We start from the raw sequence: 17,079 nt of genomic DNA, 5'->3' as shown, positions 1-17,079 counted from the left end.
ATTTCATTTTAGTTATTCGATTGATGCTGATGGGATTCCGTTTTTAAACCTACCCAATAGCCGAAATACTATAGTTTACATAAAAATAACAGTTTCATTCTTTTTTAGGTGTCACATTTGGCTATATGTACCTTACTGTTTTTTCCCCCGAGATGACAATCTGTCTTTTTTTATAATTTTACACTCGTACACAAAGCCACAGTTGAAGTATAGGTCACATTCATATAATAATCTAAGAATGGAATGATAATTAATTAAACAATATACCAACTTTAGTTTGATCTTTAATAAAAGCACTTTATTTTGAACCACAGTTAAGCCCATCGCACCCTGGACCCTGTTTAAATCCAGAACCCTCCCAAATATATATTAACTACATTTAGTGATAAAAGAAATCAAGAATATTAATAAACTTAGAGGATTAGCTAAATACACCACAGGACAAAAATAATGGAAATAAAATCTATCAACTTTTACTTTAATAGTCTATCCAGTCAGTTCGATGCGATGCCCTACACAATCCATATACATATGTACTTACTTTGTTGCACTGAATGGGATCAAAACGAAGCATCGATACATTTTTTACGTCATGTATATAGACAAGATGCTATCTGTTCTAAACGTTCCTATAATCTATCAATATAAAGATTGAAATAAAACTAACAAAATGTTTTCTTATAGATTATCTACGTATAGGTAATAATGAAGTCAACAGAAGAAAAAAATCAATTGAACAGCCACGGTGTTATTAAAAAGGTGTGAAAATGTATCGGACTTAATATTGCTTCTTGGAATCGAGTTAAAACGCAAGAAGAAGACGATGTGTGTGTTTATGTTTAAGTGGTTTGCTCTTATAATAAGTGTCCGTGCCACCGAAGACCTCTATTTGATGGGGTTATTCCCAGTGGAAGGGGGAGCCTGGCGGGGAGGACATGCTATGTTAGCATCTGCTAAAATAGCTATAGAACATGTTAACCTCCGTGATGACATCTTGCCAGGATACAGGTTGAATCTGGTCTGGAATGATACTCTGGTAAGTAAATTTTATATTATATAAAATCCGCAGGACACCTAGGTAATTATCACCTTGGGTAAGACAGGATGTACGATGACTAACTAGAAGTAGTAATAATAAACTGATATTTAATAAGATATAGGGCAATGATTATCTAATTCATAATTTCACATTATTGTTTCTTTATTTTCTTGGAGGGGCGGGGACGGGGGCTTGTAACAATTGCTATTGTAGTTTGACTAATTGCAGTATAATAATAAAACAGTATAACGAAATATTCTCGCTAGGTTGGAATATGCGTATATTTTTTACATTCCCTTTCTTTGAACACTTGCATCGGGAACCATGCTCCGTTTTTAATAAACAAAACAATCCATTTAGCACTCTAAAATGTAATGTCAGCGATACAAAATATTCGAAATTCTAATTTGAAGCAATGATTTAGTATTGAAATGTTTTATATGTATCATTTTTGTTTCAGTGTAATCCAGGCAGAGGAATTAAGGCTATGTATGATAGTTTATATACACCACCAACTAAAATCATCCTTATGGGTGCTGCTTGCTCACCAGTTAGTGAAGCTACAGCTCAAGCTTCTCACTTGTGGAACCTTGTACAGGTAAATTTCATGATATATTCATACTTTGTTGCATATCAAAGGGTTCATTAATGTAAAAAAAAAAGAAAAGAATAGGTGAATTCAGATAACCTGATAACCTGGGAATACTCTTCGAAACAAACGTCGCCCAAATGTATTAATAGCTTCTTTTCTATAAGTATGTGTTATAGTTTATTAAATGAAATTGTAAAAACGGGCGGACTTATGGATAATATTCACTAAACGTCCATTAAAGATATTGCATGGAACTGGCATGGTATCTGCCAATGCTGAGTAACATAATATTATAGAACGTCATGTTGTCCTTATTGGTAATTTCTTTAATATTCTTTTTATAAACTCGTAAGAGAAATGGTAAAGCCACGTTGTTTCTTGACTCGTGATAGGAAAGCAGTATCTAGTTTCTGCAAATTCTGAGTAATATATCAAGTAGGACATCATGTTGTCATTATTGGTAATTGCATTTAAAAAGTAAAATCGCCAGGGAAATCATATCTTAATAATCGCTACATATGAACCTGAAATGAAATGAAACTTAATTTCCATTTTTGTTTTATTTAGCTATTATTAAGATATGAAGCCAAGTTCATATTTCTTGACGATACGAAACATTAAGAACTTTATATTACTACAATTGTCAAGGAAGAGTTTTCGCACATTAAAAGATTATATAGAAACTTTTATGAATTAAGTACACAGAAAACAATCTTGGTAGTCACAGACAACGACACTATCTGGTACTATTTATTTAGAAAAAAATGATAAAATCATCAACAATGTCAATAAGGCAGTCTTTTCTGAAAGATTTCTTACAAATGCCGTGGGCTTATTCACCATTTGTGTCAACAGGCTTATCAGTTTAATCATCGTTTGGCAGCAATATATCGATACATACAATGACGTTATCTGAGGGTTATATATTTTCTCATCGTTATTCTTATAGGATTAATGTTCCCGTATGATTGGGCGGAACCAACAAACCAATTTTGTTTTATTTAGTATGCAATCTATTATATCGGTCTACAGGTCAAAGATATTTAAATAAATAATATATTAATTTCCTTAATAAATCATCTAATGAGCCGAGGTCAGTCCTAGCAATATAACCTACCAAATGTTTACTTGAAATGACGTCACTGTGATGTAGAAAGTATGTAGTGTAAAAAAAAACCCGGCACAACCCAAAATGTTTGTAAAGATTGGCCACGGTCATGATTGACACAAAACATGAAACAGTACTGTATTTCAAAATTACAGGTATACACACGTATTTACTCTTCGCATAAACGCAAGTGGGCACAGAAACTATTTTGGAAATCCATTGACAGTTTTCAAAAAAGACGAAAACGTCCACGTAACCTTGCTTTCTGGAAAGAGTTCATGCACCACGTTGCCTGGTTACAAAATTACGTTATCATGACAATTGGTAAGCGGAAGGAACCTCAGGAAACTGAGACTAGTAGTCTAACAGACAGTTTTTTTTAAATGCATATGACAAATTGTTAGCTATTACAACTTCACAAATACATGATGCATTCTAGAAAAAAATGACTATACCCGAATCGTGTAGGACATCTATCTAGATATTCTGTTGGAGCAATATATTCAAACTGAGTTTCAGACGACGGTACCAAGGTTACAATGGAAATGTGCAGTGATGCTGTACACCAATCTCATGTTTTAAGAAAACGAATTCCCTTCTTTCGGACCCGCCACTGCCTTCCCAACAACATAACAAATGAAATAATTTAAATTATCGCCTTAGTGTTTTTAAGATTTAGGAATTCGGCCACCATATGGCATAACAGATACTAATACCCTATAGTATTTATCTTATAAGTAAGAATAACCTTATAACATTTCTCTAGTTTATGATCCCTTAATAAGATGCTTTATAGTCGTACCGACTATTATGGAGCTGTTATCTGAAGTATCTGTTTCGTTAGTTGATGAAGGTACGTGAAAGTGATACCCATCTTTTGATTAATAGTTCACATTACTTGTCCCCACCTAGGTTAATGCCAGATAATTGATAAAATACTATGACGCATTATAACTACAATTCGTGGTTAAAGAGGACCAATCTCTTACTTAATATTTCCATAACATTCTAAATTAAACAATTATAATTAAATATTGGTCTATTTCAATAAATATTGATGCTGTAAACTTGCCGTTAAAATATGGGATCCTGATATCCTATATTTAAGACACGATGAATATTTTATAATCCGAACGGCAGTCAATACGAGTCGTGTATTTTATGGTTTCAAGCTCCAAAGAAGAACATAATTTATCCTACAGGATAATGCGGAAGTAATGATTACTAACGACTGCTTCACAAACCACAAAATGATATAAACAACCGTGTAGAATGGACTTAGCTGGGGTAAACGACTATCGTTCACGTATTTCACCGAACATAATTGATTAGAAATTACAACAAAATTGTTAACAATTTAATATAAATCACTTTATATGCAATCATATTACATTAATATGTGCTGTTAGACCCATTTCCGTCTATTTTAAGGTTACACGGAATAGAGCCACGGTGGCTAAGTGGGTATGGCGCTGGCTCGCTAGCCTGAAGGTCGGGTGTTCGATCCCTGCATTGGCCGAGAAAGTTCATCCAGATTTTCCGGCGTGGTTCTCCCTTGTCAGTGATGCAGGACGGAGGGGCTGACAAGGACAGCTGTCTAGTCGTTCGGATGGGACGAAAAACCGAGGTCCCGTGTACACATTGGCGTGCACATAAAAGATCCGTTGACAGTTGGAATTCGATATAAGAGTAGGCCATAGTGCCGCTGTCCGGGCAAAATTTCCCTCATAGCACACTGTATGGCGTATGCCCGTCTTCATTAGCCCAGTTCGGAGCAAAACAGTAGGACGTTAAACCCCATTTCATTTCATTTCATTTCGTTAATGCCTAGGTAATGGGGACCTATCAGACTTTCCTCATACACCAGTCCTATTGTAACAATAATTGATACTGCTTCAAATCTAGATACGCGTTAAACTACTTAAAATGGGATTCTTAACATTGAACGTAACAACCGTCACAAATATCACGCCCTTACATACATGTTTAATTGGAAACTCATAATATAAACAAAGGATGCACTGAAGCATGCCGACATATAATTCACCTATTGCTGCGTACGTAACCAACGATCGAAAACTACATAATAGCTAGCTGTATTTTGCAGCTAGGGTGTCTCTTGTGTTCAGAATGATATTTCTGTTATCCACATCCAACTGCCAAATTTATGTCACAATTAAGGCACGTTAATGTTATTTTTATTTTGGTCACTCGATATAAATACATATGATTTTAAATGACCTGCAAAATATACACAAAATACAGATAACAATGTTACGGGTAATAATATGATACATAATACACGTACACTACTTTTAAAGAAAGCAGTTCATTTACGAATATTGCTCATAATTGAACTAATCAATATGTTAATGAGGTCATCTATTGTATCACCATTTTACGTCTGATTTGGGTGTTCAAGTGTCTGAAGTTGGTCTTCTTGTCTTTTGTTAAACCGCCAATGAAGCATGCCGACATATAATTCACCTATTGCTGCGTACGTAACCAACGATCGAAAACTACATAATAGCTAGCTGTATTTTGCAGCTAGGGTGTCTCTTGTGTTCAGAATGATATTTCTGTTATCCACATCCAACTGCCAAATTTATGTCACAATTAAGGCACGTTAATGTTATTTTTATTTTGGTCACTCGATATAAATACATATGATTTTAAATGACCTGCAAAATATACACAAAATACAGATAACAATGTTACGGGTAATAATATGATACATAATACACGTACACTACTTTTAAAGAAAGCAGTTCATTTACGAATATTGCTCATAATTGAACTAATCAATATGTTAATGAGGTCATCTATTGTATCACCATTTTACGTCTGATTTGGGTGTTCAAGTGTCTGAAGTTGGTCTTCTTGTCTTTTGTTAAACCGCCAATGATAAAAGAAAGTCAGATAAGCCCACGAAAACACTACATGACGATTCGAAATACAAAAATCCATCGAATATCTCGAATATCAGATCAGTGTATAATGATAAAAGAAAGTCCGATAAGCCCACGAAAACATTACACGACGATTCTAAATACTAAAATCCATCGAATATCTCGAATATCAGATCAGTGTATTAGATATGATTTTACAGCATCGCCTGCTGCTGCATGTAATGACTTTGTCTTATCTCGAACGTTAGAATTTGAAATATCAAAATTATGCCAGGGTAGTACTATATAACCAATTCGAATCGTGATTCTCAGTCTCCATGAAATCTGTATGGGATCTAAATTCTTTAATTTGCATCAGGTGTTTTACATTATACATAGTTTGCTTTTGTATAGAAAATAATTGTGATGGTAGAATTTCAATTTTTATCTTATTTGAAATTATCTATGAGAACTTAAACGTGTCAGATTTTGTGAGAATTAATTGAACTATAACATTTAAGGGTGTTGGATGGCCGAATGGTTAGCGCGTTCCCGTTGTATCATAACGTCTGTCATTGAGTCATCTGGCGTGGTTTCGATTCCCCGGTTGTACGTGACAATCAGTAGGGTCGCCTGTCCAACTTCGTGGGTTTTCTCCTGGTCCTCCTGTTTCCTCTCACTGCTAAAGACCCCTACGCGCATATGTTAGTCCCGAAATGACCTAGTTTGTGTCGAGTGGACGTTACCCCCCCCCCCTCTCTCTCTCTGTGTCTCTTCTCTCTCTAACATTTTAAAAGAATAAATGAACTCCAGTAGACAAGTAAGCCTTATGGGCCTGTCACACTATAACGTTTTAGACAACTTATTCCGACGTATGACATAATTATCCAACACGCTGGCATACGCTGAAGCTGAATTTAAAAATCAAGACGACGCTCTTTTCGGAAGCATATATAACGTACTTCTAACGCGCTGAACGAATATATAACTTATGTTTAATGTATGAGCAACTTATTCATAACTTATCCCCAACGTAAACATAATTTATACGAGCATATGACAGCGTGTGCCCAGCGAATTTTTAGCGTTCTTGACTTATGCGGAACTCATGCACAACGTTAGTCTAACTTATGCCTAACTTATGCATAGCGTGTTGGAGTGTAACCTACTTCGACGACCATGTGACGTCAGATATAAAAGCGGAGGCAGTAGAACCACAACTGTCTACGATATCACCTATGGTGTAAGTGGACGTAAAACTTTTTTTGACGTTGATCGATCAACATGCCTCCAAAGGAAAGTTGCAGGAAGGGGCCGACCTAAGCAATTTTCATCCTTACCACCTCCACGCCCACCCTCGTCCCCATCTTCATAGCTCACCACCATTCCGACGATGATAACCATACGTCGGCATACGCTGATGCTATACGTCAATGTGTGACAGCCCCATTAAAACCTCAAAAGATTTATTACCAGGATTTATTACACGAATGAAAGAAAGAAAATGCAAATTTTCTTTTATTGATGTTTCTAATAAAAGAAAATTACGATCAAATTTCCCTTTATTGCTGTTTCTAAAAAAAGAAAATTACGATCAGATGACTAATTGATTATACGAGCCGAAAGATCTTCTAAGGACAATTTATGCTTCTATTATATTTCAATAATTATTAATTAATTAAACCGTATCCGAGGATTTCATTTACCAGAATGATCCTCCCAGGTCAGTTAGGTCGTTTACCTTTAAAGGTATTTATCAACTGAGGTGTTCTCATGGGCAGGAGCAAAAACTTCAAAGTATTAGATAGCCTGGAGACAACGAAACTAGTAGAATGTCCACGGTGCGAGTCCTAGATTGACAGTCTAGCGATTAGATGAGGTGGAAACTTTTATTGGTAGTGATCTTGGGGTATGCCGAGGATTAATTCCAAGACACGCGACCCTTTCCCTGGATATTTTTTTGGAGGCTTCGGAAATCTAAAGTTTCTGTGTTTCATCAGTTTTCAGGGATTTTTAAACCTTTTGCACGGTTCCGCCCTAAAAGATCTTATGTGATATTTTGTGGAAAAGCTTAATTATTTAGTTTTCAAAGATAATATATGCCTACGAATAAATTAAATTGGGTGAATTTTTAGAAATGTCTATTGATATTTCATACTGAACACTACCAAAGTTAAGTAAGTTATATACAGATCATGGATGCATATCCTTAGAAGTGTGAATGATACATCTTTTTATCAGCATGTAATGGTTGAACAGACGACCCCACTAGCTGTAGATTCTTGCCACCTCAAAACTCGGAATCCAGCAAAGACTTTCGATAGCTAACAGGTCTTTGATTTACAGCCCACACTTTACACCCACACACCCACACACACATCGCCATTTACACAATAGATAATGTCTAAGCATGTCGTCCAAACTCCAAAGTCTCTATATTATCTTGCTGTATTGCATTTCTTGAAGTTTATACTTCGAAATGACTTATATTATTAAAGAAGGGTCAAGGTAAATCTTTAAGGAGATTGATTTGCGAAGCCAAGGTTTATATATCTTCATAAGTACCTTATTGCTCATTAAGTAAACCATTGATTTTGTACGTTTATGGAAGCATAATCGTGCATATATTGATTATATGCTCAATTATGCAATTGATATCCTTTTTTTTGTTAATATCATTGTTTTTCAAAGTATTTAGTATTACTTCATGTGGTAATTTGCTCACTTGACACCATAAACAAATGGAAATCAATATATCGTATACACATGGGTTGTAAAACATTAAAATAATTGCTCTTTGTATGAATCGAATAATATATTCGTCAAAGGACTTTAGAATGTGGTATAGTTACGACATTTATGTCATTGTTCTGCGAAAACGACTCTCCCATCGACTATCGATGATTACTGTCTTTTTTTTCAGATGCTGTACTAAGGATGCGTAAATCTCAATAGATGTATTAATTTTAACTAGTTCTTTTTTGTTGAATATGTAAAAAGATTACCTTGCGTTACAGACCACCCCATTGCTTTAACATAATTTTATGCTAAATTCCTACATATCAATTATATTGGACACCTATAGAATATTTTATTAGGGATTTTTATACAGTAAAGTGTTTATTAGTGTTTAATTAATCTAAAAACATCAACAAATACGACTCATACGTACATTTATACCCAAATTAACATGATAAGGTTGTATGTTACCGCGAACATCATAAAGCGTAAATTTACGACTATTAGTATTAACAGTGTTTCTTTTTACACCTTTTTCATTTCAGTTTTCTTATGTCTCCTTGTCCCCTGCTTTGTCAGATAAAGCTAGATTCCCCCGATTCTTCCGGACCACAGCCCCAGACGTCGTAGTTAACCCAGCGAGAATAGATATCTTTAAGCAGTTTGGCTGGACCAAGATATCCACTATACATCAGTCATTTGAACTATTCGCTGCTGTAAGTATTTGCAAACTTATTGATTATTTTAACACCCAAGTAGTTCTAACATATATTAAAGGCACAATATCTCAGACTAAAATACACTATTATTATAGACGTTCAGACCATGCACAATAAAAAGTAGTCTTACACCAAAATGCAGTAGAGGCCTAAAGTTCACATACTTTTTATTGATTTCACCCCGCTATTTTTGTTGTTTTACAATCGTCTATCAACTATTGAAAGGTAACTCATTTCTGTCCATGAACGTCGCGGTCAAGATTGTATTAAACATAGCATATTTTTTGATTCGTCTAAATTACAATCTGATTAAAATACAGATCTATATTTCGTTTCGTTTTTTTATATATATATACTTTCGATGGCCTGCACTATATGAAGATCTGACAAGTTGTAACCGAAGGTCGTCTCAGGGGTCGTTCGAGCGCCTTTTGACCCTATGATGTCAGACATTGATTAATCAATGAGCGTTGATGTTTCTAGTGGTTTATCCACAGTTCCGTCCATGGCACGCCAAGAAGTCGCCGTAACTGACCGTTTCATTGGCTTATCCCTCACTTCAACCAAAACGCCGGTAATATAACAACTCTTCCAGATCCTAGTGTAGTAAAGACGAATAAAACGAAATTTTGAACTATAAAAACGAAACGAAATAGGATCTGTGTTTTAATTAGATTGTCTAAATTACCAATTCATGAACACTTTTAATTCCTTACATTTAAATAAGAATTAAATTTTATTGCTCAGCTGAAGCATTGTGGCATTTTAAATTCACGCCCAATTCGTAAAGTTAAAGAAATAACATGTACACCAATTAATTTGTATAAAGTTTATCTAAAATCCAATAATTTTATCATGCAAACTTAAAGGTCACTGGAAAATCTTCATAAATATTTGAAATAATGCAAATAATTATGTCAACATATTCTTTCCATAAGTATAACACGAAACCGATTGTCAACATTATCTGCAACAGGTACACTGTTATATGTATATTTACAGTTATAAGTATAGTAAAAATACAGTGCAGGATTTGTCAAATCACATGGTTTGTTAACTTACATTTAAAACGATGTCATAGGTACTTGAATTATTTTAAAAACAAAAATGAAGCTTTTCCGTTGACCTTTAAATATCGTACCTTGTAAACTTCCTGTTACCGCGTAATTAGCAGATCGATTTAAAATAGTCTTAAGACATATAACCGTCTTCGTGAGCTCGGTTAGTGTACGGTATATAAACAAAAAACGCCCATAACGCAGAGTTTTACATACAAAGATAATTACTAAATAATTGATATACCATGTTTTTAGCCCTTCTTGTGATAATTGAGTAGGATTAAGTAGCAAATTAATCATGAAGTGGCAATATATATTTCCGTTATATTGATATCAATAGATTTCAGTGAACGCTGACTTGAACCTGGTTGCTTTCTAATGGTCAGATAAAGTATGACCACTATGAAATACATCAAGAACTGTAATAGGAAATTCCTAGATGACCAATTCCTGCATATAATGTCTTTTTAGTCCATTTGACTATTGAAATGGTTTCTCTCGTCCGCCAGTCCGTTCGTCCATCACAATAACCCTGCCCCTAAATGCGCGACTATAATATAGGTGTTTATTAAGTGAATGCTTTGATGGAGTTCGATGATGAGTATTTTTGCTTCGGCTCAGCAATTTGATTGGTTGATGCTTTGCGACACAATCACTTTGATTCTAAGAGAGAGGAAGAGAGAGAGAGAGAGAGAGAGAGAGAGAGAGGGGGGGGGAGAATAAACTTGAATAAGTTCGATAATGAGCAGAGGTAAAGAATTTGCTTGGTTATGGCCTAAATTGAAATAACACCAGATCCTTGCAATAGCTATGATTTAATGAAATGCTTTTGTTATGAAATGCAATTATTATTTACAGGTAACAGACAATCTAAATATATTATTGAAAGAGGCCAATGTAACAGTGGTGCGATCTGAAATATTTACCGATAACCCATCGTTACAAGTTAAAAATCTCAAGGTAAGAAGCAGCATCTTTGTTTCCTAGAATCGATGCCGCGATTCTAGCCATCCCTGTCTGTCTGTTTCTTAAATATGACTAGGTTTTTTTTTTAAAAAAAATGGCTGTGATTGTTCGGATATTCCGACCGAGGAACCACACCAAGAGTCAGTGTCCCACGGCGATTTTTCGGAGAAATTCTATCAATTTCATGAAAATCTTGTACACGCACTAAAGGTCAAATAATGTAAACGGCAGTCCAAATTCACCGTTACTATCCCCAGTCTCCGAAACCTTGAATGTATCAAAGTTTTCGAGATTTTTGAGAAGTCAGAATTGTATTATCGAAATTCGGAGTTGCCCATCAATATCGAATGTAGGAATTGGCCCTAATCCTGAAAACTTTGTAGTTACAAATAACGCGACCTACTCATGATATATATGCAAGTAAAATAGTAAGCATATATATTTTACTGTAAAGTACCCAATAAACCTAAGTAGATCTAATGATGATATTAATAACCGAAAAGAAAAAATATGTAAATGAATAAAAAATAGAACACCATATTAACGATCAATAGATAAATGGTTTGTTGAAAAAACACTTTAACTGGGAGTTTACATAATGGCAATTAATAAACCCGTTAGACAACATGATGATTCAATACTTGACTGTTCCATAAAATCAAAACAGACAGCCAGCTAGATACTTGCCACCACCCCAGCGGCTAGGTTCCTTCAATTATCGTTTGTTCTCAGGAGCAACGCGTTAGATTGGGTCGAGACTCGTTCTGACATTATATCTCAAAAGGCACGACTGTGTCTTTATTCATTGTTGAAAGGGATTTCCCATTAATTTGTTTTTCGACCTCATGTTCCTAACGTATAGTGGACATGCCCCTCAAACACGACTGGCTCTTTTAGCAAGTTCCAAGGAAACATTTTTCGGTTGTAGCGAGCGTTATCCCCCACTAACGAACGAACGGGCAATGGGTTAGCATTGGTTCAATGAGCATGTCCTATAATCCACCCAGATCCTAGTATCGCATAGATCAGTAATGAATGGAATTTGAATCAATAGGACATGAAGGATGATCTACGCCCTGGTTTTAATCCTAATCAACTGTTACATGAACAACTTAAATACGTAATATCGCAAAGTGTCGGGCAAATGTTTACTTAACACTTTGCTATCAGACACATGTATTATTTCTCAGTGCAGTAATAGATAAATATTCAAACAGGTCCATTATTATCTAGAATAACTTTAGAAATTACATTCGACAAGAAGACTACGGCCACCGCCCGACCTATGCTAATCGATAGTTTGTGTTAATTTAAAAAAATCATATAGAAACCTTGCTTTGTAATATGAACCCATTGATAATCATATAAAAGACTTACTTATTCCCTCTAGACACAGTCACGAAGTACATGTCTGTTGTTTTCTAATGTTTTTAGTTGCAGGTTATAATTATAAATAATTTAACAAAATTGTGTGGGGTCTTATTGAAAACTATTGTTATTATTTTGTAAGAACCGCGTTCCACAATATGAATTCCTTTGGCAATTAGTTTATACTGGAAACAATGACTACACAAATGTGTATGTTCATGTAGCGTCTAATAGCTAAGTATAATATGTTATTTGAGGGAGAACTTGTAAGTTTCTTCAGTTATAACTTGATTACATAAATATTCAATTAAACAATACTATCATTAGATATAACCATCCTTGGATAACCTGAGTTATTAGCCGAGTAATAAAAATGTCTTTGTTTCAACGTGGATATGACTTGTACGACAAGAACAGGTTGGCGAATTAAATGGATTTAATAAATAAATCTCCTCAAGGGTGTCGTCAAGTGTATTTTTCAACATCAAACATCATTTGCGGCGTCTGTGAATGCTGGGGGTGGGGGAATTCCTAAAAGACGGAATTAAAAGAAATCAAAATTAAATGAAATAGGTTTAACGACCTACTGTTCTGCTCTGACTGGGCTAATGAAGACGACACAAAAATAAACAGATAGTAATATAATTTTACAGTGTATGCCAAATTTCCATTTTTTGATCGATGCTAATAAGTAATTATTCCTGTTGATTTTGTTCCTCATCCATAATTTACCCCAGGACATACTCGCGTAAATTATGGGTGAATCCCCCTCCCAACTCCTGCGCGCACCCTCCACGTCCACCACTGGAAAACCCTGACCCTGACTTAATATTTTTTATTAGCTGGATGTAGCTATACATATATAATATGAGATATATCAAACTGTTAATTTCTGATTAATAAAAAGAATATATCAAACTTTTAATTTTTGATTAATAAAACTGGTTTTCTTTTAGATAATGACACCTTAATCGTACTAATTTAATCTAGATTTAATGTTGCACTTTCAAAATCAGTTGTCGTTTTGACCTTTGTGTTATTGTCTATCTCTAAAAGCTTATGATGCTACAATTAGAAAGGAAATCCATTTAATGTTTTTTGTTGTTGTAGTTAAGCTAATGAATCATTAGTAGAATACGTTTCCTTGTTGGAAAAGGGTGGAAGGAGTTGGGCTTAATGTGTGCTCTTTAGATCATAAGACCTGTCTAACTTTTCGATGCTACTCCTGTGTGTTTACATCACAGTTTGTGGGTCTGCCTAATTTAGTTTCCTCTGGGTACTCTGTATATAGCTATGGCGTATGTGTAAACACAATATATAAAATGTAAACCATAAGTAGAAGACACGTTAATTAAACTGAATCTGAACTAACACGCACAACACTGTCAGAACATTAAAAGAGTAAGTTCCACCGAATAATTTTTGTAGTAAAACAAATATCGCATTTTTAAGTTAAATGATTAGGTTGTCGTTTTTAGGTGGTTTGGGGCCGTTGGTTAGGGTGGGGTGGGTTCTTTTTTTGTAGCTGCGTATTATTATTACAACATTCCTTCCATTTAATAACCTACGTATAGCATTAACATATATTCTTGTTATTAATATGACATCGATTTGACAATCCGTGATATATATAATATTTTGAAATGTTGTCATTAATTTACATTTATACAGATGTACGATTTATTGTTATAATAGCCATCAAATTTATCATCATAAAATAATATATTACTTCCTTGATAACACAAAGATCAACGTTACAAGTTTATATATATTCACTTGTTCCCCAATTTGATTTATTGTTTAATAAAGACAATGTTTTTATGCAAACCAGAAAAAAACCCAAAAGCCATTGCCAAATTTATAACATGATAAATATTTTTTATATTTTGGTTTAATTGAGAAAGTCACATAAAGTCACAGTATGGCACCATGGGGCACTTATCCTGTTCCTGGCAGCAAAATCTTCAATGTGCCTCGGTAGGACTTGACCTTGCCTTGTGTAGAAAACTTCAAACTCCTTTTTAAATTCAAAGTGTCTTTATAGGTTATAATGATATTTTCTACAACAACAATGCAGCAAAGGGCTTCTAGATAGGTATTTAAACTTTACACAAGAGTAAAACCTATGATGTCTACCTATTTCGCCCAACACTGCATATTGTCTCCCGGCCTCGAGCCAGAGGCTGTGGGTACGTCCTTCTAAGAACCCTCCATGGTGCCTCTATCCCGGCCTTGAATGATGTCCGAGTATACCTTAGAGTCCTTAAGGTGGCGAGAACCCCACGCTTCTTGATAAATCTACATGATGTCTGTATCCCAATCTCGAATGATGTCTAAAAAAACTTAGTCGAACTCTTTCTTATAAAGCGGATACGTGCATGAGTCATAGACTGTGCCCCGGGAAATTGGCCAGTAGTTCCTTTATCTGATTAGCCACCTGTACAGAAGCGATCTTGGATTTAAACACAATGTTCTAGTATGGACACCAAGGAGGAAGGGACGGATGGAGGGGTCCAGTTTTCTAATATTAGAGACCATACCAGACCATGACGTCATTGTCGATTTTAATCTGCAAGGTACCTAACTGACCCAAAATTAACTGTCATCTATTTGTAGGTAACGACTTCAAACATTAAGCAGAACACCATGATAGACTCTATAATAGTATTACATGTACAAAAATTTATCTAATTCAACACTTTATTTTCAGCTAAATTAAAGAGGTTGAAGGACTTTTAAGTTGCATTGTGGTCCGACTCAAAGGAAAATATTCGGGAAGTAAATCATTCGGTGATGCACCATGATCGTGTAATTTAATGTTGCTGCATTATTGTTTACACAGAACGAACTCTAATTATAACTGTGTGTGTTTCAGATAAATGATGCCAGGATCATCGTTGGTGGTTTTTATGTAGACAAGGCTAGACAAATATTCTGTGAGGTAAGTAATTGATGAACCACCTTCCAATCTACCTTTTACTGACATTTTAAGTATCTAGTCATTGATACGAAGAACGTAGATCTTGCGTGTAAATCGAACCTAAAGGTTTCCTTGAAAGGTGGAATCGGGGGTGAAAAAAAGCCATTGGCAGTAGGGATTCCTAATGACGGTGAACGGGCAAAATTCCCCTCATAGACCTGCATTAGCCAGGTTTGTGCAGAAATGTAGAACCTTAAACCATTGCGTTATTTCATCGGCTAATCGAGTGGTATCATTTTACAGTTGAGAAAGACTCTAAATATACATACTTTGATGTAAAATGATACTAATTGTCCGTTATATAATACCATTTAAGAACCTCATTACATAAAGGATATACTGATTACTTTTCTACATATCATCTAATTTTATCCCATGTCTACATATCATCTAATTTTATCCCAGGTCTACATGCATATAATTAAATTCCAGGCATATAAAATTGGATTGTATGGACGTAAATTTCTTTGGATATTAGTTGGCTGGTATGACGATAATTGGTGGATGACTCCGGATCCAAATATAGATTGTACACCTGCACAGTTAGCTGAGGCCATTGAAGGTTACATAGCCGTTGATCACATTTATCTCAACCCGAAAGACTCACCGTCAGTATCGGGCATCAAACCGAGTGAATTCCTTGATATATTCAACAACAGGACCAACAACGAAGATCTCTTTGGCAAGAAATTAAGTCCTTTGGCGTATGACACCGTCTGGACTATTTCTTTGGGGTTAAATGAAACTCTAACAGAACTAATGAATAACGGTAAATACCAGACCAGTAACAAAATGTTCATATTACATCAGATATTGTAACGTCACAAAATGCGCCTGCTCTTTTAAAGGGGCTAAACCTCTTTGATTCAGCCCCATGACGTACTAAATTATGTTTACTAATTTTAGTTTCATGTGCCCACAGCGACGCACTCACAATTGGTTTTATGCCAGCAATATCTTTAGGGAAATCAAATCAACGTAAAATTTCCAATGAAATGGGCAGTTTTATAGTTGACCCAAATCTGAGCCTGCCTTCATTATAACGTCCGTGTATCCTCTGGAAGCAATTATTTCTCAACCATTCATCACACTTTCGTCTGTTTTTTAAATATTATTTTAGGTAGCTTGAAAAGTTTGAAGAACTTTACATACACGGATGATGACTTTGGTAATGCTATTCTACAGAATATGAAAAGGGTTAACTTTCAAGGAATAAAAGGTCCCATATTTTTTGACGAAAATCATGATGCTGTGTCTTTGCTGCAGATAATTAGAATTCAGGGTAAGTTTATTGTTCTGTGTGGTAGGTCAAGATAGCTGACAGTTTGATAGCCATCTTCAAATTTAGTTTTAAATAGGCATGTGTGTATATCGTAGCGAAGACCTGTGTTAAAGTAGTTACTTTGACATTTTTAATATGGTAATCATGCAGCTCTGTGTTTTAAGACCATGTTAAACAGATCCGACATGATTATAAATTGTTATTGAATCTACGCGGGTTCGACCGTTTTAGAGAGAGAGGGGGGGAGAAAGATGGGTTTAACGTCCACTCGACACAAACTAGGTCATTTCGGGACTAACATATGGTTTAATTTTATTTCAATAATTCGTTTGCGCGTAGG

The 17,079-nt window shown here is 35.1% G+C and overlaps 1 protein-coding gene across 1 annotated transcript; it reads left to right on the top strand.

Annotated features, from left to right (window-relative positions):
- The first annotated feature begins 940 nt into the window (after positions 1-940).
- Positions 941-16,276, top strand: LOC126827983 (gamma-aminobutyric acid type B receptor subunit 1). Its single transcript, XM_056102284.1, has 6 exons — positions 941-1,036; positions 1,500-1,637; positions 8,912-9,082; positions 11,002-11,103; positions 15,353-15,418; positions 15,890-16,276. Exons 1-6 carry the CDS (start codon positions 941-943, stop codon positions 16,274-16,276), a joined length of 960 nt encoding a protein of 319 aa, XP_055958259.1.
- Positions 16,277-17,079: the final 803 nt, after the last annotated feature.

The sequence above is a fragment of the Patella vulgata genome, chromosome 7 (assembly GCF_932274485.2).
Source record: "Patella vulgata chromosome 7, xgPatVulg1.2, whole genome shotgun sequence".
Classification (NCBI taxonomy): domain Eukaryota; kingdom Metazoa; phylum Mollusca; class Gastropoda; family Patellidae; genus Patella; species Patella vulgata.
This window is presented reverse-complemented; position numbering and strand designations above follow the sequence as displayed.